The sequence below is a fragment of the Suillus subalutaceus genome, assembly GCF_016647625.1.
Source record: "Suillus subalutaceus strain FC151 chromosome Unknown DFJ58scaffold_3, whole genome shotgun sequence".
Taxonomy (NCBI): domain Eukaryota; kingdom Fungi; phylum Basidiomycota; class Agaricomycetes; order Boletales; family Suillaceae; genus Suillus; species Suillus subalutaceus.
In genome coordinates, this window is record NW_024540252.1 from 473,505 (window position 1) to 496,614 (window position 23,110).

Genomic DNA, 23,110 nt, shown 5'->3' on the forward strand with positions numbered 1-23,110 from the left:
CGTTTCCTTTTCAGGTTCTATCCAAAATTTATAATCGATAAGTTGCTCGCCTCCGCACCAGAGTCACGGCACTCAGCTCAGCACCATCTCATACCGTGCTCTTCCACTTTTTGTCCTCGCTATCCCATATCTAGCGACAAGGACAAAATCAACGCAGAGAGGAACTAGTCATGCCGAAGGTGTGTAAATCGCCATTCTCTATCACAATCACTCAAGCTGATTATCTCCCTCAGAATAAAGGAAAGGTCACACCCTCTCATATGTGATTGTGGAGCGAGCCCAATGCTGAACGCATCTTTCTCCAGGGTGGAAAGAACCGCAGACGTGGAAAGAATGAAAACGATGACGACAAGCGTGAATTAGTCTTCCGTGAAGATGGACAAGAATACGCTCAAGTAACGAAGATGCTTGGTAATGGTCGTCTCGAGGCAATGTGCTTTGATGGCGAGAAGAGGCTAGCCCACATTCGTGGTAAGATGCGAAAGAAGGTCAGTATTCGTGCTGTACATTATAAGCGCTCGTTCGAGACCGTTGTTTCAGGTGTGGATCAACCAGGGAGACATTGTGCTCCTTTCTTTGCGGGACTTCCAGGATGACAAGGCAGATGTCATTGTTAAGTATACGGCTGATGAGGCGAGAAATCGTACGTAACCTAATTCCTTTCATCACATACTTGTGAATATTCATCCAATGAACCATAGTAAAGGCCTACGGCGAGCTGCCAGAGAATGCAAAAATCAACGAGACAGACACATTCCCCGAGGAGGATGGAGAGTGTACCTTTGAATTTGGCGACGAAGGGGAGGTCGATATCGACGACATTTAATCCCGTCCCTGTATCAACCATGTATCCTCCTTGTTTTGTAAGTGGCCGCCTATTGTGTATAGCCGGTGTTGACTGGGCCGCATCTTCAGTATATTCTGTATTGGCCATCTCAATGCATCTCGTACATTGTACTCCTGCGGACACCGGCGGTGAATTGATTAGATTTTAGCAGTGTACTGGCAACGTGTATCAATTTGGACGTAGTCGCTTAAATGTTCAATCTCATGACTTGTATTGATTCTCCTGACTGAAGGCAGTGCTGTATCCCTACTACGATATACTTCCCAGAGAAGTGTGGATGTACATGTGGCTTGAACGCAGGTGATGAGACTCCATGGCGGATTGGATATCAATCACGGACATTGCGATTTATAAAGTCATCGCATTATTTGTAGAGTCTGCAAATCGGGCACACATTCTTTTTCTTCCATAAAATATTCCACAATATCCCGCGCATCGAGTTTCACCGCAACCTTGAGCATTTCGGGTGTTACTTGCACTCGATCCTCCAATTTTTGCCTCTTCTCCTTCTGCTTCAATGCCCCTGGACCACACTCCCGGCAATCCACTCTTTCCACGAGCAGTCGTACGAGCGAGAGATCCTTGCGGTAAATAGCGACAAGGATCGATATGTTATTTTTGCAGCGAGGGGAAGCGCCATGATCAAGAAGAAAGTGAACTAGAGGCACGAAGCCCGCCTGGACAGCTTTCGTCAGGGCGTAGCCATCATGCGAGTTGACGTCTGGGGGACGGATTTTCGGACAAGTGAACAAATATTTCAGGAAGGGAAGCGGATGGTCTTGATCTGTCCACAAAGGCGTCTTTGCGCGCGACTTGGCCGTGAGCGAACGAAAGAGGCGTCTCGGAAGTTCCGGTATCCAGGTTAAAGGTACAATATCGTCTGATATTCGAAACAACGTTTCTAATATGTCCACTGTGCAAATTGGGTACCGCAATAGTTTCGAGGGAATCAAGTCATCCCTAATTTGTGCGGTTTCGATAGATGCAATGAGATATTGGGCGCGATAGGAGGGCGGAGATGCGCTGAATATTTTGTAGAGCGTCTTCGATGTCAGAGGGAGAGAGGGAGATGCAGAAAAGAGCTGTATCTCGTAGAGAAGCTGATGAACGAAATCCATTTAAGTATCGAGTAGTCTCGGTGAAAACTGATATCTACGAACCTCGACTGGAAGAGTGTTAATTGAGACACCCCTTGTCATCGTCAGGATGCCAGACTGGCCGGCCATCAGAGAACCGGTGGACAGATGAGAAAGTTAGACGCTCCACGAATAGGTGAGCCCGCGAGCCAATCGGAACGTTGAACTAGGGCTTTGTGAGAACGTCCGGGAAATGGCCGACTCCAGGGCTATTCCATGTAGACTCTGGGGCCAAAATCTAGTGGTTTTCTGAGCTAGCCGAGGCACGAGGCTAGCACAGAATGTAGTCTACGCGCAAATAAGCGAGGTGGCGCAGAAACCTTTTGCTTCTGACCACCTCGCAGCCATTCTTCATTGTCAATCTGACAGCTATTGCCTAAGTATTTTGCTTCCATACTACCTACTACATAGCCAACATGGATCCCAACGACGCAGTTAGACCCAACTACGCACTGGAAGAATTCCAAGAAGAAAGGCAACAACTGATTGGTGAAGGTTTAACCGAAGAACAAGCGATTAGGTCCTTGACAGCGCTGTGGAACGTCAATAACAACGCCGAAAGAGCCCGCTGGGCAGCCAGACTAGAGCGCCTTGAAGAGGCGCGCCAACAGGCTGAGGAAGACGACGCCCAAAGACTGCCAAGACCTCAGAGACGAGGAAGAAGCAGCACGTCTCGAAGACAGGAAAAAGAACAAGAATAAGTACGCACCTCTCAAGCGTACTAAAGTCCCAACCGATCCCACCATCCTCCCGGCACAATACGCCATCAGGAGGCTGAAAGCCGGTGATTACTGCGAGTTACACTACTTTACCAACAAAGGACTCGACGAAGCCATGGCGTTGACTCTAGTTGCAGAACCAGACGCTCTCGTCATGCTACCAGCGTCAGACGGAATCCACTCATGGGTGCCCGCTGCCGCAGTCAAAGACCCAAAAGCCGCACCCGTTACCAAGGACGAGCACCTCACTTGGGAAGAATTCAACGAGGCAGCGCCACGCATCGTCGTGTTCATGAAGATGCATGATTGGCCTGACGACAGAGTCAACATGCACATCCAGTTCTGGACGGCCATTCAAGCCCATCGTTGGCGCCACTCACCTGACCCACTCCAACAGAGAGCTCTGCTCCTCTATCAATCGCAACAACGACGTCGCTGGCATCTCACCATCGGAACAGCGCAAGGTTGGAGCCTGGAGGAGATCAATCAAGATTTGTTGTTCGAGGCTAGAGAACTCCTGTTCAACGAGAAGAGAGACAAAGACACAGCGCTCGCCATCCAGGTCAGTTCCAGTCGCGTGTTCCACAAAGTCTTGTACTCATCATGCTTCGTGCATCGCACCACTTCTTCTTTTCCTTCCTAACCCCTTGTTTCTCTTCCCTTGAAACTTTTTCGTCTGTCGGCCAATCACGCGCCGACAACCACCCCCCCCCCATTTCCGTTGCCTCACGCTTTGGAAACCCCCCCCCCCCCCCATTCCCTTTGCAATCGCGTTTTCTCCCCGGCTACGCCGCATCATGTGACCCAAATTGCGTGTGCCCCCCCCCTTTAGCAAGCTGCTGCAGCCTTCGTGGCCAGCAGCGCTAACTCCCTGCGCACCCAGCTCGCAACGTCAACACAACAACCGCAAGCAGCGCTGAAACGCGCAGCACCGTTTAATGAGGAATCAGGGGGCAATAACAAGAAGGTACGCACCACTTGTGCACCTCTTGCAACTGGCCCCCTACCTTGTTGCGCAGTGTGCCTTGGGCGCAACCCGCACAGAACCATCGAGTGCATGGCCCCCCAAACGTGGGACAAACAACATGAGACCTTCGCAGAACGAATCCGCAAAGGACTGTGGACCAAAGACGGGAAATAACTCTGTACTGCCTGGCAGTGTGAAGAAGGTTGCACAGTACCCCGACACGACGCGCGGCACATTTGTTCAGGGTGCGGAGACCCATCTCATGGAGCCCAGAAGTGCGCTCGAGCACAGAAGGCAGAATCCTCTAACACCGTATAAAGTAGACGCCTGGACTCATGAACTTAATCATTTCGGTCTTACTCATCGTTTCTCTAAAATATCCAGCGGACTTCGTACCGGTTTCAAAGTAGACTTCCCCCCCATCACGCATGTACAGACCCCACCTAATAAACCTTCGATTGTCGAGTGCGACACCGAGTTTCATACCATCATTCAGAAAGAGATTGATAAAGGAAGATATATCGGCCCCTTCGAGGCAAACACCTTAGAACAACTAATTGGACCTTTTCAATCATCCCCACTGTCCATCATCCCGAAACCCGGTAAACCGGGGAAATTCCGTATCATTCAAAACTTCTCCTTCCCGCACTCTCCGAGCACACCCTTCCCTAACCCTTCCATCAATTCGTACATAGACGTAAATGATTTTCCAACCACCTGGGGAAAATTTTCGATTATTTACCATTTAATATCCACCCTCCCCCCAGGCTCCGAAGCAGCTACCAGAGACATAGCAGAAGCCTATCGGACAGTCCCGTTGCACCCGTCCCAGTGGCCAGCGGGCGTAGTACGCGTTTCCGACTCACAGTTCTGCATAGATACTTGCACAGCCTTTGGCGCTACCCCATCAGCGGGAGTGTACGGAAACGTAGCAGATGCGGGCGTGGAAATATTCCGTCACCGAGGAATCGGTCCCCTCGACAAGTGGGTCGATGACCATATATTTTTCAGAATTCGACGCGAGTTTCTTGAAAAATATAACGACGTCAGAGCAGCATGGCATGAAACCTTTGCCAAAGACGGACTGAGGCAGACGGGAGGTAGACTTTGGTTCGGCGACCGCTGCCCGATCAAAAGAAGAATCGAAGAATCAAGCGAAGATCGCTCGAAGCCATTAATTGACTTATCACAGCGCTCACCGCGGTCAACACATGACGCACTATTCACATTCTGCTTCCAAGACCTTGACGACTTATCAGACACCCTGGGCATCATATGGGAACGATTGAAAGACCAATTTTTCAGCTCTTCCACCATCTACATAGGTTTTACATGGAACCTTAAACTAATGGTAGTAGCCCTAAGTCCTGCTAAAGTTGACAAATACCTCGCGGCCATCCACAAATGGAGGAAAAGACACTCCCACATCCTCCAGGACGTACGAGAACTGTACGGCAAACTTCTCCACGCATGTTCTGCAGCACCTCGAGGCCGAGCTTACCTCACAAGCCTCGAGGACATGCTGTCGACTAACGGAGCTAACCCTTTCCTGCCACACAGGGCGGGAAAATCCGTAAGCGAAGACTTGGATTGGTGGTCTCACTTACTTCAATCAGGTGGAGTAGCGCGCAACATTTACCCCGCAACACAACCACAGAACCCCCTCGCATTTTCTGACGCGAGCTCCGGCATAAGCATAGGAATCGTCGTCGGCGACTACTGGAGAGTGTGGAGACTAATTCCCGGCTGGCAAACGCTCAATGGGAAAAGAGACATCGGGTGGGCTGAAGCCGTTGGATTCGAGTTACTCATACATGCCATCGCCTCTCTACCAGGCGTTCACGAGAATGTCCTCGTCCACGGAGATAATACAGGAGTCGTCGAAGGGTGGTGGAAACACAGACACCGCAACAAGGCTGTCAACGGGGTCTTTCGGAGAATACACGACTTCCTACACCATCTACCCCTACCGTCTTGACATTATCACAACCTACGTCCCTAGTGAATTCAACCCAGCCGACAAACCTTCCAGAGGCATACTCGGCCCCCTCCACTTTCTTCTCCCTCCCATCGATATTCCCATCGACCTTGACCCTTTCATCATCGACGCTACCTGCCCTCTCTCCCCCACCGAGCTTCGGCTACTGCGGGACGGGAAATACACCGTTCCCGCAGCTAAGCTTATCAATCGCACACTCCTCAAACAACAAGCCGCAGAACGAGACAAGGCATCACGAGCAGAAGAAGAGGAACTCATCAACCGCGCGCTCTTCGATGACGCGGAATGACTACATGGACCGCACTCGTTTTGGCGCACCTCTATCCCAATCCCCCACACTCATACCCACCCCTCAGAACTACAGAACAAACTTAACCCCAAACCCCTCCAACCTCCGCCCCCACTGCCTCGCCCGCGAACGTCTCAGACTGTGGGTCCCCGCAGGAGGAAGCTCGAGACAATTAGCAGCAACAACAGTAACCCCCAACTCTCACGAAGTATCAGATGAGCAACTGAATCGCATTCTGGAAGTAATGGGCTCAGCATGGGTGCAATCAACGAAAGAAACGGGTTACTAGTGTTCCATGTATACTGCGACCTCAACCACATCGAAGAAGACAAGCGCTGCCCAGTCAGTTCCAACCTCCTCCTCGAATTCCTAGCCAGCTGCGCTGGGGCTTACTCAGGCTCGGTGATCGCCAATTTCGTGGCCGGCATCAAAGCGTGGCATCTTCTCCACGGCAGAGTATGGTTAGTTCAGCCAGACGAACTCAAAGCCACCCTAGGAGGAGCAGCCATCCTAGCTCCAACGACCTCTAAGCGCCCCAAGAGACAACCATTCACCCCCAAATTCATTTCCACCATCCGCAATCACCTCGACTTAAGCAAACCGCTTGATGCGGCAGTTTTTGCCTGCTTAACCACGACTGTTCTACTGCATAGCTAGACTCGGAGAGTTCACAGTCAGAACGGTTAAGAGTTTCGACCCTAAAAAACACATCTCGAGAGCAGGAATGTCCGAGTCTATTGACCGCAACGGCTTACCAGTCACAAACTTCATTCTTCCTAGCACGAAGTCATCCCCGCAGAGAGGAGAAGGGGTCTATTGGGCAGCTCAAGATGGCCCTACTGACCCCAAGGCAGTCATGATCAACCATATTCAAATAAACGCGCCCAAACCAGAAGATCACCTTTTCGCGTGGAAACACGAGAAAGGCCCACGCCCTCTGTCGAAATCAGAATTCTTGAAGAAGTTGTCTTCAACCGCAACAGCAGCAGGACTACCAGACCTCAAAGGCCACGGCCTTCGAATCGGAGGGACATTAGAATACCTCCTGCGTGGGGTGCCGTTCGACGTCGTCAAAACGATGGAAGGTGGTCGAGCGAAGCATTCACTTTGTACCTCCGAGACCACGCCAAAATCCTCGCACCGTATATACAATCTTCTCCCGCCCTCGAGCCGTTCACTCGTTATACCATGCCCCCAGTGCGTTGATCATCTGCTCAAAGTGAGTACGACTCCTTTCACTAGGGTATCAAGCTTCGCCGTACGCATCGCAGTACTCCTATACATCGGGAACACAGCTCAGCTTCAATCCCTAGGTTCGGAATTTCGTTTCAGGCCGGAAAAGCCCTGCAGGCTTTCGCCCAAACTCTCAACAACCTTATCTCACCGTTCTCGTATAGTCTTCCTTATACATTGGCGACATAGTCTCGTTGTCAAACATCGTCGTCATTGCCATCACATCATTCAGTCTCAATACATTTCACTTCTCAGTCACGTAGCATTGCAGCGCATAGAGGCCAGTCTAGGGCTTCGGCGGCTGACTTCGGGCAGAGTTTAAACATTACTCGATGACAAAGTGTGGCTGACACAACCTCCCGCCGCCCCTCCCGCCGCCCCTCCCGCCTCCGCTTAGTGCAAACGGTGCACAAGTCCATATCATGGACATCGCGAGCGTGTTTTCGGCCCTCAGACACACTCCAGAACTAATGGAACTATCCTACATCACTTTTCAACGCTTCCTACGCTGCTCAAGTGCCCTCAAGGATGACATACTCCAACCTCAGCCTCACACAGTCTCTGTTACTGCTGCACCTGATGTCCTACCACCAATTATCATGGAATTCTTGAGCAAGTCGTTTGATATCATGCTCGAGGCTGTTGACATGCTATGGGACGTGGTCAAGGACATCGTGTGGGTGCTTCCCACTGAGGCAGATGAGTGGGAAGCAGTTGAGACAATGTTTCATCTTCATGGTAGAGAACGGGGGTCTCAGTAAGTGGTTAGGATTTGGCTAACTCCTACATCTGGTCTGACATGATGCCTAGCTTCCCTGGTCCTATATCCACCAAACAAGACATGTACTAACCCGGATTGTAATGCTCTGCAGCATGGTTCAGTACTCAAAAAGGAGGAGCAATGTCGGGTGGTCGTTTTCACTCATGCGGAGGGCACACGGTGTCTTGCTACTTAAGGGTCTTATGTACAACGCGTGTATAGTGACAACACAACTATACAGGATAAGACTTCTTGCCAGTCCTTAAGTACACGGTCTACGACTTTTCTAGTTTTTGTGGTAGATAACGTGTGAGTTCTTGGGAGGGTTTACTGATGTGTCCTCTTCTTGTTGTTCCCTGGTGGAATACTCATAGATTCCCTAATGTTCTGATAGTAAGATCTGTTTCAATCTCGTAGGTCGTGTCTCAACCTATGAAAGTCTGTCTCAACTTTGTCGTGTTCTCGTGTCTCCCTTCCTGAAAAAGAGAGAGTCTGTCTTAAAATACGTGAAGCCTAGTTAGAAAGCTGTTCTGGTGTTGTATACTCAACCCCTGTAAGGTAGTACACAACAAGTAAATGAAGTCTGTCTTAAATACGTAAAGCCTAGTACGAAAGCTGTTCTGGTGTTGTACACTCAGCCCCTGAAAGGTAGCACACAACAAGTAGTTTATAAATAGATTGTTATATAAGTGACCCCTGTAAGGTAGTATACAACTAATCTCTGATACGATGTTTATCTTACTTCAAGGCACTCTTGGCCTGCACTTTAAGTCTTACGAACTCTCACGGTTTGAGAGAAGAGTGAAAAGTGGGAAGTTATTATTACTCAGTGTAGAATGGGCTCCTTTTATACCTTTTTGGGAGGCCATTTTACTAAGCATGACTCATCACGGCATTAGTAAGTCACTGGCTTACTAACCATGCCATTTGGCAGTGCTGAATCAGCTGCTTACAAAGTAGTTTACAAATAAAGTTCATAATATTACAAAGCATGATAAATCATGATGAAGCATGACGAAGCATGATGAAGCATGACCAATCATGACAAATCCTTACAAATCAGATTATTGCCTATCACATGACATGCTTACAAACATATCTGGTGGCTCACTGAAGGATTCTGTGGCTGAATGAGCCTGAAACAAATAGAAACAAATGGAAACAAATGGAAGCCACATGACAAATCATGCAGGATCCTTACAAAGCAGAATATTGCCTATCACATGACATGCTTACTAACACATCTTGGTGGCTCACTGGTGGCTGAATAAACCACATAAAAGAAAAGAAAAGAAAAGGGGAAAGGTGAAAACTATCATACTGGAAATATAAATACAAGTAAATCTGTCAAAATGGAACCAATCATAATAATACAATGAGGTACACCTTAGTGTACTCTCTGTAGCTACTTCCTGTCTATCAATGTCATGGTATGAGTTCCATACCATGCATGACACCACCACATTTCTGTTTCGACCTGTGGCAGCGTGCACACACAGCCAGCTCTCCACCTGCAGTATCGTAGCCTTGGCGGCATATCAAATCTCGCTGGACGCATGTGCCACAGCCTGGGTCCCAAACCGGGGACCTCTTGTTGGCATGGTCATCCTCTGCGAGCACAATGGCACTGGCAGCCATCGCTGTGGGAGCCTTTGCAGGCTTTGGGGCAGGCTGCAAAATGTAAGAGATCTGAAAAAAACAAAATGGATCAACTCACCGGTACCTCAACATATGCAGTCCCACTCTTGGGCGCGGGACCAATCTTCTTCGGCATCTCCTTGGTGTCACTTTCATCATTGCTGGCAATGACCAACTTCACCGCAGACAGGCGGTGTTCGTGGCGAGAGGTCAGTTGACCAGGCTTGTAAATGTATCAGCAACCGGAAATGCAGACTATCTAAAAACTTACCTTGTACACCATGTTAATGGGTACCAGTGTCTTCTTGGGAACTGGTGTCTTCTGGGGAACCGGTGCGGCATCAAGCTCCTCTTCATCCACACTGCTGATGATTGCCTTTGAAAGTGGCTGCTGGTGCTGATGCTTGGCCTTTGGAGGCCAACTTTGGCTTTTTGAGCTTACACTCATTGCCCTTGGGCGTGGACACTTGCATTCCCTGCCCCATCCACGATCTTCCTCACCTTCAAGCTGAGCTGTTTCTTTGCCCTTGCCCTTGCCTGCCGGAACATCAGTGTCCCGGGAATGGATGGTGTTGGGCTGGGAAGGACCGGCAACAGGAGGTGACGGTTTTCGAGGCTCCCCATAGCCAATACTGAGAGGATAGAGGGGGCTGTTTTGGCTGCAGGGATCATTGGGCCTAATGTTGGTCCAAATGGGGGTGGTGACCACTGAGCGGGACGAGGAATTGATGTGCTCATGCAATTCAGCAGCAGCAGAGAGCACTATAGGTGGCACTGATGTCACCTGCAGCACGTAGACTGTAAATATATGAGACTGATAAAGGTAAGAAGTTATTTGGACATAAAGAAATTTATATCACTCACCACTGTATTAGCCATTTTCAGTGCAATGTCAACATGTTGGGGATTGGCAGCATCCAACTGTAGCGCTTGTCCCAGGAGGTCTTCAATGTGATCTGCCGTTCGCCGGAAGATGTTGTTGGCATTCTCGTGGATGCAATCGATAGCAGGAGTCATGTTGTGAGTTCAGGATAAAGATGGGGTGATGATAGTTTGATGAGTGGCGATGAAATTGAATGAATGAAATAAGTACAAGTCTGACATGGACACTTCAGTGGATGATTATGTAATACATTTCCGATTGTGGCCAGGAATTGACAATCTTGCAAATACTGTCCACTGTGGCAGCAACCACAAAAATAATTCACTGACTCAGTGGTGATCACCAATACTGTAATCCGTAGATTGATGCAAAGTTGGCACATCCAAATGATTGCTGCCGGTGCTCACCGAAGACAATATTCCAGACGTACTTGACAATCTGTATCCAATGAAAATCATTTGACACGTGGGCAATATCTATGACCACAATCTGATTAAAACTCCGATGGCACTAAGGGACATAAATTAAGATCTTCATCATTGTCATCCTCCATGTCCAACATGTCCAAAATTCCCACCTTCACCAAACGTGGCAGTCCCACCAATCAACGTGTCACCTTTGATCTCGCCAACATGGCTAATATCTTCAAATTCGCCACATCCAGATTGCTGGTGATTCGATGTAAACTGGAGACAAGCACTCTTGTCACATCACCGAGGGATCACCGAATTGTTGTGAAGGTCCACGCCGCTAGCTCAGCAATTGGCCACCATCCATGCCGAAATTGAACAAGAAGGAAATGAGATTTGGAAAATGATGGAAAACAAGGTGGTAGAGGCAAAGATTGTGGCTGCGTCCTTGATGAAGATGGAGACTGCTCTGGGGCAAGATGTGATTGCAGCGATCACCGCCACAGATGCCTTGATCAAATATTTAAGGAGGGAACCAAAGACTCCAATGCAGCCGGCCACCAATGAATCAGAGTAGCATGTATCTACAACATTTTGTACTACAATATCATTTGTTGTCAATGTTGTCGCTCAGCAGGATGCTTTTGCAATTTTGAAATTATCCATAGCATCTTCATTCAGACGCTGATACATTTTGCACTGCTGTGCCACATACGCAAGATGTCCCATCTTCCTAGCTTCCTCAGCGATTGCTGCAAGGCATATCCATTGCTCTGCTTTGTGCAAAAAGAAGTCACAAGTCCAATTCATTTCATGTTGCACCAGCAGCAGTTCTTCCACCCACCGATCTCTTAGAGCCTTGGCACAGAGTGTTACGAACTAGGAGGGTTCTGACGTATGGCTACTCGATAAGAGTAATTGGCCAAGGTCGGTTCAAGGCTTCAGCGTATACCGAAGTTCAGGGTTTCTCAGACAAGACAAGGAGAGTGTCCTCGACTTGAATCACGTTCAATACGACTTAAGATTGGAGGTCTTAAGCGAAGGAAGTTCCAGGTACATATATTACACTGACAGACATGATTTTCAGAATGTCTTCTGGAGAATGCTGCTCACTGACATTCACCAAGCACTCTCCTCTGATTGCATGCATGTGTATCATGGAGGGCTTTGGAGGCACCATCTGTGGAGGGAGCTTCAGTTCTGAATAATTGAATTAGGGTGAGAAGCTGTTGTGCAGATGGATGTGAAGTACGTATATATTGTTATCCAAGATGAACTGCCTCAAACTTAATAGTACCACCTCAGCTATGATGCTTTTCCATGGTGGTCTAACCTGATGCACTTCTTGAAGGTAGTTGGTCAATGATAGCTCACATCATGAGGATATATCCAAGGTAAGCTGCAACTGAAGCTGAATTCTGTGCTAATGAGCCTCAGATGGCTATCTTTGTGGCACAAAGGATCTTCCACCATCCACAGAGTAAGCTTAGCTATCTACTTCTGCAATGCATATGCCACTATATTGATCTCGACATTTACACTGGATTTGAGGTTCACACTGAAGATACAATTTCTGCAGGAAGACATGCTCTGCAGGAATTTTCAGCGCTGATGGAGGTAAGTTATGCTTTGCAATACTTCCCGACCATTCACCTATGATCTGTGATTAGGAGTATATTCTCAAATCACAGCCTGTAACAGGCAAGGACTGGAATTTCCCCAAGAAACCCGCAAGTTCACATCTATTTGACAATATCTTGGCGAAAGGCACAACACAAAACTACAACACAAAACCGAATGAGAAGATGCAGAGCCCCATGAGGGACATCTACCACAATCGAACAAATTTCAAGGACGTTGCTACACAGGTTCATGTGTCAACAGGACTGGATTAACATGAACTAATAAGAATTGCCCTTAATCAGTTCAGATTCTTTGCTATGATCATTAGCTGCTGACCTCAATATCAATGCATTCTGAACTCAACAAGTTGGATGAGTACAATCAGAAAGCCAACCTCCCAACAGACATCTCATTTGCAAGTCTTGAGCAGTTGCATGCAGATGACAGGGCCTTCATTGGTTTTTGGATCAAACTCAATGTCTTCCTGAACACATTCTTCCCCAGTAATGATATTCCTTTACCAAATGATAAGTGCATTCATTTGCAGGCTGACAACAAGGTAACCAACAACTCACCCTGCTAACTACTCACTAAAATTGTGCTGTGCAACATAATATTTAGATTGCTGGATACAAATATCTGCAAGTCAACTACGAGTCTGTGGTCGACTGGGGCCAGTGCAAAGACCTCCTTCGATGCAACCCCAAGTTCTTTGGATCTCTGCAATATGATTGTGTTATGGTTCAAACCAACAATCAATCATTTTTTGCTCGCCTTATCTTCATGTTCGGTTGCTCAATTGATGAAACCAATCTTTCACTGGCACTCATACATCCATATGATGTCGGAATTGGTGTCCATAGCAAACATGATACTGATCTGGGACTATGTCATATATGAGCTAAACCTCGGTCATCTCCTGAATTCATCTCTGTAAGGTTGATTATCCAAGGGGCTGCGCTTGCCAGCGATCCTGGGAGACTAGGACAGTTTATGGCTTCAGTCATTCTTCAACTCCCTCAGTCTTCCCTTATCCCTACCCATGCAACTCTTCACCAACAACACAGGAGCCATCGCCCTATCCAAGGAAGCCATGAACCATATTTAGACAAAACACATAGATCTACACTATCCCTTCATCAGACACCCCCAATATGTTCCTACCAGTCTGGGTTTCTACACACAAAAATACCGCAGATATCTTCACCAAGGTCTTGCCTTGCCCCACATTCATTTATCATTGTAATGGCCTGTCCCTTGTTTTTGAAGTGTTGTCTCATTGAGGGGGTGTGTTGAGAGTCAATGATGTCATCATTCTTGCTGTTTTTCCTTTTTAGTCTTTAATATCTTGAACTCTGTACAGTAGCTTATAAGTTCGCATTTCCTCATTTCTCATACCTCGGTGGTTCTCTTAATGATGCTAAGGTATGTCTCATGTTCTGTTTGCATGCTGTCTTGTTCTTACTATGTTTCATTTATAGACTCATCTTCTAGGTATTATTAATGTTAAGCGGTTCTCTTAATGATGCTGAGACTTGTCTTCTAGTTTCAACTGTTAATAACATGGAGCGGATCAAAGAGCTGCCCTTCGATCACATAAAGGAGATTGTCAGGCAATCTCAACTGTACACAAAGTGTTTGCACTACAAGGGTCCAGACAAAGAAGACACTATTCCCAACAGTGAAAGTCAGGTACCTGTGAATCCATGTTTGCATATTCACATCTGTATTTTTTTTTCCTTTATCTTGATTTTCTTACTGACACCATGATATTTGACAAGACTTGGTTTGCACACTCATTCCACCCCTCAAATCATTAATCACATCAGTTCCTGCTCACACTGTTATCATTTGTTTTTGGACATGTTTTTTATCAATTTTTTTCATGATTTTCATAGGGCACCTTGAACTGATGGACATCCTTTTTTGCCTTAGCATATTTTAGTCATTCTCTCCATCCAGAAATAATAGTATTTTTGACTGCCTTATCTGCCTTGACAAGTGAGATTTAAGGAAACCACCTGTTAAGACCATGCTCATGGGTAGACGGGATCTGAAGGGCTTGGCCTCAGCTTGTATGCTGTGCCCCTTACCTGAGTATGGTGCCCTTGATTTCAGATGAAGTCCGATGATGGTCCGACGAAGTCCGAAGGACTTCCGGAGGCTGGCTACTCTAGTAGAGTGCTGGAGGACTTCCAGAGGAGCGCGAGAAACGTCTGGAGGAACACAGGAAACGTCCAGAGGAACACGGGAGAGTTCCAGAGGAGTACAGGAAAGTCTGGAGGAGTTTCCACTGCATGGAAGTAGAGAGACCCTAAGGCATTGCCTCTAGAGGAAACAGAATGGAAGGGGGACTGCAAGGAACAAAGTCCAAAGTAGGATAGAGTGGAACTACATCAGGAGGATAGGTCTGGAGGTCCGAAGGTATGAAGGTCAGGAGGACCGGAGGTCTGAAGGTACAAAGGACAGGAGGTCTGAAGGTCCGAAGGTACAAAGGACAGGATATAGTTCCAGAGGTACGAAGTGGAGATAGGGGCTACATCGGACGCAGTCCAAAGTAGAAGCAAACAGAGAAGGACTACACTAGGTAGAGTCGGAGGGACAGGGATTAGACGAAAGTCTCGGAAAGACAGGAAGTGTTGGAAAGGCAAAACTCCGGCTTAGGGAATCAATCCCTAAGCATGGATGGAGACGGAAGGATAAATCCAGAGGACCGGAAAGTTGGCCTAGGGAATCCTTCCCTAGGCCTAAGGAAAGGTCAGACTAAGATGGACTGAAGTCCGAGAGCAGAATGAGTGAAGTCTAAGATGATATTCGAACTAAGGAACTCTAGGAGTTGTACAAGGGTTTATATACTGGAGGACATATGAAAGGATCAGTAAGCAGAGGGACTAAGGCTATGTACGAGCATGTGGAAACACATTAGTAAGTGAGTCGGAACATAAGTAAATGAACTTGGAGATGAAGTATGCACAAGGATCAATCAGCAAGACGGATACACAGATAACTGAAGTCCGGAGTCAAGGGGATTACCATAAGGGGATAGACACTGATTTAAGGTTCTGGGTTTGGGGATGGGTACAGATGATATCCGGAGATCTGGATATGAAGGTACGGATCTGGACATCAGATCAGGTGTCTGGATATTGGGTGTGCGAAGGTAAACGGATCTGGGCCGATAGTAGACTGGAAGTCTGGGGGCATGGATAAGGGTATGGAGGTCCGGATGCATGTCCGGAAGGCGTCGGAATGTTATCAGATGTAGGTCTGGAACATGGGAGTATTGATATGTGGAAGTACAGGGGTGAGTGGATCAGAATATGCAGATGCGTGGATGTGCAAGGGTGCAGGGATCCAGATGGATAGAGGATTGGAGGTCTGGAGGCTTGGACAGGGGGTATGGAGATCTGGATGTGTGTCCAGAAGGCATGGGAATATCATGGGATATAGGTCCGTGGCACGGGATATGACACCACCTTAATTTAAGGAGATGGATCTTCTTATCCTCCTTATTTTAAGTGCCAGTGAGTGACCATGAATTCACCTTATTGCATGAATTAAGGGGGAAAAGGAGCAAATAAGATACAAAAAGTAACTGGGAGATTTTCTAATGCTGGAAGGGCAGGTCGGAGTTCAAAACCTGCCATATCAGCAGCATCCAAATTTGCTATGAATTTTTTTCAAGGTTCGACTTTGAGAACTAGAATCACATCACATTTTCTTTTACAAATTTGCCCCATCATGTATTCATATCTCATCTACATGGGTCTGATTTTTACTGATTTTTAGGATAATGTGGTGTGGTATCAGAGCAAACCTGACAAAACTCAGGGTCTAATCTGCAAAAGTATGGTCATGTCTTGTCATGCCTTGGCACAGTAGTGGCACAGTTGACTTTCACTCTTCACAGGCATGAATCTTTGAAGTGTTGTACATCACAAAAGGCTCAAAAATGGTAGACACAGCAAATCATTGAGTTGGTTCATCTACTACTGACTATGATTGTAGTACTGGTGTTGATGATAGCCTGCTGGATAAAATTGATGCTGCATACCTGTGTTGAGTCTGCACCATAGTACCAACTCAGAAATCTGGGCTACTGCAACTCACCAGTGCAAAGGGAGGGTGTGAAATATGTGGAGGGTGAGGCTGAGGTGCAGGATGCTAGACTTGTGACCAGCCCCTCTATGAGGCAAACCATCAATAGAGGGACTGGTAAAACTGTCTTTGAATTTGGATGCTGAGCAGATTCCCAGGGTAACGTGATGGATAATCCTTTTTTGGGATATCAAAGACCATGTGAGCTTTTGCTAAAGCCTTGCAAAGTCTGTTAAGTCTCGTACTTGGAGTTTCTTATCAATGTTCGACTCATTGTGCTAGCTGCTCAACAGCGCATTTGTTTGTCACCATTGCCTCATGTAACAAATGCTACTTGCTCTTTGTGCTCTATATGATGTCCTTTTCAATTCTAAACAGTAACTTGAACCGCTCTGTGGACTCCAGGTTTGTGGATATCACAGGTGATCCTCCATCAAGCACCTCATTTACGGATTCTATGATCACACCTTCCTCACGCCTCTCATCAATGGAGCACATCAAAGCTGCTGTCAAAATCCTCCAAGATGGCTGTATTAGTATCCTCTACTTTATGCTAAAAATTCTCGATCCGTCAGAGGCTTGTTTTGCATATAATCGTGACCGCATATTCAACTGTTCTTGGCAGGAAAAGATGAGTGTAGATGTTGGGAAGCTGTTACGAACTAGGATGATTCTGACGTATGGCTACTCGATAAGAGTAATCGGCCAAGGTCGTTTCAAGGCTTCGGCGTATACCGAAGTTTCAAGGTTTCTTAAGACAAGGCAAGGAGAGTGTCCTCGACTTGAATCACGTTCAATACGACTTAAGATTGGAGGTCTTAAGCGAAGGAAGTTCCAGGTAAAACCTAGTAAGATTAAAGTAAAGAACTACATAGTACAGGACGAGTTTATATAGTGAATGATAACGACTTTAGGGCCGGTACGATGAGTCAGAGATAAGACGAGTCAGAGATAAGACGAGTCAACGATAACAAGAATAGATCATCTAGCGACGGCAAGATGCGATCGTGATGTAATACAATGATGTAAGAGAAAGAAATGAATAGGGGCGTACTTGACTGTAACAGAAGCCTCCAGTGGGAAAGCTCAAGAAGATGTTTGATTGCTTGTTCACAGATTCACACGGTTGCACTCAAATGATGGAATGGTTTCGTCCTCGTGTCATTTCCTCAGTCTCCACTATAGTCAACCAGGAGATGGATGTGGTGAAGGAGATTCTGCAAGGGACACTCGACTCGATCACTCTGGAGTTCCTCTTGATGTGGGATCTTAATTCAACAATCCAGAATGCAGTTGTCTCAAAAGTGCCAGTCCTCAACTCTATTCTTCATCGTGCTGCTCAAACAGACTGTACAAAAGATAAGAACAAACTCAAGGACTGCAGTACTGTATGATCTGCTATTTTTTATTGCACTTTTAATGAACAGCCTTGCATTCAAAGGCATGTAATATCATCATCACGCAACTCGCTTCTCAGTGTTCACACCACAGTGTCTTCTTCACAGCTCCTTTCACCTTAGGACCAATGGGGCCTCAAAACAAACAATCACAGCACTCTACCACTGTGGTCCCTGCATATCATTCACATCTCTCCATATGTAATTCGAGAAGCTTGCAGCGTGTGGGCTTCATCAACATGTACACACTTGATTCATTGAGTGAAGGCCTGATCTTGTTGAATGAGTTGGGCAAACGTGGGAGATGCCCATTGAACATGGATAACTGTTCTGGTGAAATGATCAGATGCAAGAACTTTCCAGTGTAAATGTCCTAGTTGTATGCTTCTCATAAGTGTCAAAAATTGCACAAAGATGCATAGACAAGTATTGGATGATTACCTCCCAAAGAGACGGATCATTTGGTATGTCCTCATTGATGGATAGTGTATTTATGCCATATTTTACAGACTCAGGAACCTGTAATAGTATATTTTGCATGCACACGAAGTCATTACACTTAAGCTGAGTTACCTGTGTGGCCTGGAGCCGTTTGAGTGGCGAAATCGTCATGGTCACAGTACCCAGACAAAGTAGGATAGGAGTGATGATGCACAGTGTCTTCCCACTGCCAGTGCCTGTGGTTATAATACTGTCTCAACCATTCAGGGTTGTGAGCACAGCTTCGAGTTGGAATTGATGCGGAACCATAACTGTTGCTGTCAGAACATAGATGATCAAGCACGCTCATAATGCGTCTGTTCTGTCGTTATTATTGAGCATTTGAATATAGTCAGCAGGGAGTTGTTCTTTGATTAAATCACATGCGAAGTGATCCAATGCATCGAGGGAAGCATCACGAAAGGCTTGGATGATGGAGGATTGGTCCATTGATTTTGCAAGTGTAGGTCGCGTCCTGTCACATCAATAGTGAAAATTATATTGTTTATTTTGTATTCTATGCACAGCTTGAAAAACCCTGGTTTTCTCATTGGCCAGACATCACATTACCCTGGGAATCCGCTCAGCATCCAAATTCAAAGCCAGTTTACCAGTCCCTCTATCGACACTTTGCCTCATAGAGGGGCTGGTCACGAGTCTAGCAGGATGCTGCATTGGATAACGTGGGGGGCATACCCAGGTGGGGGAAAATCTAGTATTTGTTTGTTTCTTGACATCAAGGGTTGAGGTGCAGGCTAAGGTTGGTATCTGAATGGCTCGCAAACTAGATTTGATGGGGGAATCACATCCTGCAGTAATTCTGCAGTGTTATCACCATTATCAAGATGGCACCTGCAAGAACAGGTAGGGCTGATAGCAGTTTCAATGTTGGCCTGTCAAATAGCATTTTTTCAGCTTTTTTTTGGACTGCTTGCCTGTGGTGTGGTGCCATTGGAGAGAATGATGCAACTAAGACAGTCTGCACCTGTCATCTGCTTCTGCCACTTTCCCTTCTTCCATGTTTGAAACCCCTAGCGCCAACTTGGGTTGTCAATGTTGGCTTTTCTTCATTAGATGGTACTTACATCTTAGAGTAACATGTTTTTGTTTTTTCCACAAGTCACTCTATCCTAGTGTCTTCGATACACAGATCCTCTGATGGATGTTGAAGAAATAGGTCACTATCAAAATCCTTAAGGAGTTGGATGCAGTTGTGACCCTTCTGGATAGTCACATGTTTTTGCATCATAAAATTTACCATTATTTGGAAATGGCAGAAAATCAACCATGCAAGGTGACCTTGCTGATCAGAGTCCTTGTAATTCATTTTGGACAAATAAATCACATGCATATTGTGTCCAGATCACAACCTGTGTCAAGTTTGTCACTATCCTGTTTCTCTTTCATTGTTTCAGCAGATATCTTGTATTTATATATCTCGGAGTGTCAAGATCGAGGGGACACAGAACCACCCCAATCTGACAGCACAAGGGTGCCGCTGTGGGAAAAAGGACAGGACACAGTCAGACAGCAGAGGGTGGGTAGGGCACAGAAAATGCAGATCCCGTTGCCCTCAAAATGGCTTGTGGGCACCATGGTGGCTCCATACAAGAGGCTGCGGGAGATCCCGAGCCGCCATGGGCCCATCTTCCTGGTCACAAGTCACCCTTCTTTGGCACTCATCCCTCACACCTCAGAAGGAACAACTCGTCCCGATGTCTTGTTACTTAAGGGTCTTATATACAACGCGTATATAGTGACAACACAACTATACAGGATAAGACTTCTTGCCAGTCCTTAAGTACACAGTCTACGACTTTTCTAGTTTTCGTGGTAGATAATGTGCTGAGTTCTTGGGAGGAATGTCTTTCAATATTCTCCTTCTTGTTCCTCAGTTAGTTTAAACCTCTTGGTCTTGTAGTAGTGTGTGAAGTTTGTACATGTTTTGGCAAGTGTGTTCATGGATTGTGAAATATGTCTGTGCTCTTGAAATTCTGAGTGTGAAGTTTGTACATGTTTGGGCAAGTGTGTGCTCGTGGATTTGTGAAGTGTGTCTCATGATTCGTGTCTCCCTTCCTGAAAAAGAGTGGAAAGTAGTGCTCATGAACATTAGCTAGGTAGCTGTACTTTGTTATATAGTCAACCCCTGTAAAGTAGTATATAACTTGAATAGATGTTTCTTATTCTTAACTTCAAGGCTGCTGAATGGCCTGCACTTAGATCTTACTGGTTCTCACACGGTTTGAGAAAAGAGTTAAAGTGGGAAGCTTAATTTGCATGGGTGAAAATGGGCTCCTTATATACCTTTTGGGAGGCCATCTTACTAAGCATGATTCATCACATAGATTGGTAAGAATGTGCTTACAAACTTGTGTTGAGTCAGCTTGTTTACTAATGTACATACAAAATGAAGTGTAGTATTACAAAGAATGAAAAGTGAAAAGCATGAGTCATCACATGGATTGGTAAGAATGTGCTTACAAACCAAGTCCTTAGGTGTGCTGAATCAGCCTTATTACAAAGTGGATTAAAAATACAGTTGCAAGTTTTACAAAGCATGATGAATCATGACCAAACATGATGAGTCAAGTTGAATCCTTACAAATCAGAGTATTTCCCAGTCACATGACATGATTACTAACATGTTTGGTGGCTTGAGGAAAAGTCTGGTGGCTAAGTGTGCCTAGAAAAATAGAAAGAGATAGAATCTCATGGAACAAAATAGAAATACATAGAAAAAATAGAAGTGAAGTTTGAAAGTGAAAATACTAGCTAAGAAATGAATGAAAAATGATAAGGTAACTTGGTGATAGGAATCAGTCTGGTGTCTTCTACCTTCCTTGTCACTGTTGTTGTGTATATGTCATGGTATGGATCACATACCATGCATGACACCGCATGTCTGTGGGCGTGGGAGCTAGAGTACCAGAGAGAATCATAATATATTAGAAGGCACCTGCTGTTTTGGGTGGGTCTCAGTAAGTCTCTAGATCTACAGAAAGTCCCTAGGCTAAGTGAGAGGGAGATGGGACATCTGACTCAATGACTGAGGCCTGGGTTGTGCTGGGAGATCGAGGGGACACAGAACCACCCAACAGCACAGGAAGGACGCAGGACACGGATGGGGACCTGAATATGCACGGAAGAACCCCCACAAGCGGAGGAATGCCAACAACATCCACAACTCCTTCACCCTCCCCACCAATGAATTTCTCCTTTGTGCCTTTGCTGCCTTCGAGGCCGGCTCTCACTCAGGTGGTGCCATCGCCAATGACTTGTCTGGCATTTGGGCCTGGCACATTCTCAATGGTGTCCCTTACCAAGGGGGTACCCGCCTTGCCTACACTATCCACTGTGACAATATAGTTTTCCCTGGGCTGATATTCCCCCTTTTTACTTACCTTCACTTACCCACTTTCATTAGTTTATGTTCGCATTTTTACTGCTTACATAAGCATGTCTCCCTTTCACCACTGTCAGTACCAGTCTGAATCACAGTCTTTTGTTTGATGATAATTCTACTCTCTGAGCTCTGAGTCTAGTACAGAAATCCTTTAGGGTCAAATAGCAGCTAGGCATAGCAATTTTGACCCAACATTTGAAGAGTACTTTACAGAGTTCTCTTCTTGTTGTGTTTCCCACACCGCGGTGCTCACTGTGCTACCCCTTCAGATTCCAAACAGCCTGCCTGTCCTCCTGTCACTATTGACATGCTTATCCTCCTGCACTCCCACCTCTCACTCGCTGATCCTCTCAACGCTGCCTGTCTGGCAGCAGCAGACTGCACCACCTGGGGCCAAGCCCGCCTAGGTGAGTTTCTGCCTGTCTCCCAAGCCAAGTTCTCGCCTCACCACTTCCCCACAGTGGCAAACCTACATCCCATATCCACCACTGGCCGTTCTTGCATGCTCTTCCTCCCTTGGTCCAAAACTGTGCATGATCATGGTGAGGATCTGTTTTTGGGTCACCAACATGCACCCTCTGATCCAATTGCCTCACTCAATAACCATCTCTCAGTCAACCCTCTCCGACCATCTTCGCACCTTTTTGCCTACCAATCCCCATCTGGGGCTCTTGTCCCCCTCACAAAGCGAAAATTCTTATCACGCTGCAATGATGTGTGGTCACAACATGGCCACCCTGTGATCTCTGGCCACTCCTTTCATATTGGGGGGACCACTGAGCTCCTGCTCTGCAGTGTTCCACCACACATTGTCAAAACCCTAGGCTGCTGGTCCTCCGATGCCTTCCTGCACTATTGGTGTTGCCTTGAACACCTGGCTCCCCTGCATGCTGAGTTACTCAGCCCACACTTGTCCTCCATACCTCAACCTTAACTCTCCAGGGCCTCTGCCGTCCATCCTCTTGCATTCGTTTTCACTCCTTTGCGTCACCTTCCTCTGCTTGTGGGGGTTCTTCCATGCATCTTCGGGTCCCCATCCATGTCCTGCGTCCTTCCTGCACTGTTGGGTGGTTCTGTGTCCCCTCGATCTCCTGGCACAACCCAGGCCTCAGTCGTCAAGTCAGATGTCCCATCTCCCTCTCACTTAGCCTAGGGACTTTCTGTAGATCTAGAGACTTACTGAGACCCACCCAAAACAGCAGGTGCCTTCTAATATATTATGATTCTC

At 46.6% G+C, this 23,110-nt stretch overlaps 11 protein-coding genes across 11 annotated transcripts; 8 read left to right on the top strand and 3 right to left on the bottom strand.

Moving 5' to 3' along the window:
- Nucleotides 1-8: 8 nt before the first annotated feature.
- DFJ58DRAFT_756720 (eukaryotic translation initiation factor 1A) lies at nt 9-1,079 on the top strand. The gene is made up of 6 exons (XM_041388138.1): nt 9-179; nt 234-245; nt 306-488; nt 541-643; nt 702-863; nt 916-1,079. The coding sequence occupies exons 1-5, from the start codon at nt 171-173 to the stop codon at nt 824-826; spliced, it is 432 nt and encodes a 143-aa protein (XP_041250571.1). The 5' UTR covers nt 9-170; the 3' UTR covers nt 827-863; nt 916-1,079.
- Nucleotides 1,080-1,203: 124 nt separating this feature from the next.
- Nucleotides 1,204-2,046, bottom strand: DFJ58DRAFT_650181 (uncharacterized protein; the record flags this gene model as incomplete). Its single annotated transcript, XM_041381564.1, has 2 exons — nt 1,204-1,947; nt 2,008-2,046. The coding sequence occupies 2 exons, from the start codon at nt 2,044-2,046 to the stop codon at nt 1,204-1,206; spliced, it is 783 nt and encodes a 260-aa protein (XP_041250572.1).
- Nucleotides 2,047-2,399: 353 nt separating this feature from the next.
- Nucleotides 2,400-3,977, top strand: DFJ58DRAFT_909995 (uncharacterized protein; the record flags this gene model as incomplete). Its single annotated transcript, XM_041395168.1, has 5 exons — nt 2,400-2,503; nt 2,595-3,264; nt 3,535-3,669; nt 3,722-3,879; nt 3,914-3,977. The coding sequence occupies 5 exons, from the start codon at nt 2,400-2,402 to the stop codon at nt 3,975-3,977; spliced, it is 1,131 nt and encodes a 376-aa protein (XP_041250573.1).
- A 2,259-nt stretch (nt 3,978-6,236) lies between these two features.
- On the top strand, nt 6,237-6,488 carry DFJ58DRAFT_627888 (uncharacterized protein; the record flags this gene model as incomplete). The annotated part of the gene is made up of 1 exon (XM_041381146.1): nt 6,237-6,488. A coding segment is annotated over one exon (252 nt), but the record flags the coding sequence as incomplete, so codon positions are not given.
- Nucleotides 6,489-7,540: 1,052 nt separating this feature from the next.
- Nucleotides 7,541-8,307, top strand: DFJ58DRAFT_756725 (uncharacterized protein). The gene is made up of 2 exons (XM_041388139.1): nt 7,541-7,928; nt 8,001-8,307. The coding sequence occupies exons 1-2, from the start codon at nt 7,613-7,615 to the stop codon at nt 8,144-8,146; spliced, it is 462 nt and encodes a 153-aa protein (XP_041250575.1). The 5' UTR covers nt 7,541-7,612; the 3' UTR covers nt 8,147-8,307.
- A 1,068-nt stretch (nt 8,308-9,375) lies between these two features.
- Nucleotides 9,376-10,605, bottom strand: DFJ58DRAFT_721343 (uncharacterized protein; the record flags this gene model as incomplete). The annotated part of the gene is made up of 4 exons (XM_041384798.1): nt 9,376-9,621; nt 9,668-9,811; nt 9,860-10,402; nt 10,453-10,605. The coding sequence occupies 4 exons, from the start codon at nt 10,603-10,605 to the stop codon at nt 9,376-9,378; spliced, it is 1,086 nt and encodes a 361-aa protein (XP_041250576.1).
- Nucleotides 10,606-11,031: 426 nt separating this feature from the next.
- On the top strand, nt 11,032-11,458 carry DFJ58DRAFT_836127 (uncharacterized protein; the record flags this gene model as incomplete). The annotated part of the gene is given in 2 exon segments (XM_041392280.1): nt 11,032-11,211; nt 11,231-11,458. 2 exon segments carry the CDS (start codon nt 11,032-11,034, stop codon nt 11,456-11,458), a joined length of 408 nt encoding a protein of 135 aa, XP_041250577.1.
- A 53-nt stretch (nt 11,459-11,511) lies between these two features.
- DFJ58DRAFT_650121 (uncharacterized protein) lies at nt 11,512-11,751 on the bottom strand (the record flags this gene model as incomplete). Its single annotated transcript, XM_041381558.1, has 1 exon — nt 11,512-11,751. A coding segment is annotated over one exon (240 nt), but the record flags the coding sequence as incomplete, so codon positions are not given.
- Nucleotides 11,752-12,318: 567 nt separating this feature from the next.
- Nucleotides 12,319-13,441, top strand: DFJ58DRAFT_721344 (uncharacterized protein; the record flags this gene model as incomplete). The annotated part of the gene is made up of 5 exons (XM_041384799.1): nt 12,319-12,498; nt 12,552-12,749; nt 12,872-13,063; nt 13,126-13,294; nt 13,368-13,441. 5 exons carry the CDS (start codon nt 12,319-12,321, stop codon nt 13,439-13,441), a joined length of 813 nt encoding a protein of 270 aa, XP_041250579.1.
- A 4,240-nt stretch (nt 13,442-17,681) lies between these two features.
- Nucleotides 17,682-17,996, top strand: DFJ58DRAFT_650166 (uncharacterized protein; the record flags this gene model as incomplete). The annotated part of the gene is made up of 1 exon (XM_041381562.1): nt 17,682-17,996. A coding segment is annotated over one exon (315 nt), but the record flags the coding sequence as incomplete, so codon positions are not given.
- A 3,525-nt stretch (nt 17,997-21,521) lies between these two features.
- On the top strand, nt 21,522-22,816 carry DFJ58DRAFT_712984 (uncharacterized protein; the record flags this gene model as incomplete). Its single annotated transcript, XM_041383901.1, has 4 exons — nt 21,522-21,536; nt 21,626-21,833; nt 22,098-22,289; nt 22,314-22,816. 4 exons carry the CDS (start codon nt 21,522-21,524, stop codon nt 22,814-22,816), a joined length of 918 nt encoding a protein of 305 aa, XP_041250581.1.
- Nucleotides 22,817-23,110: the final 294 nt, after the last annotated feature.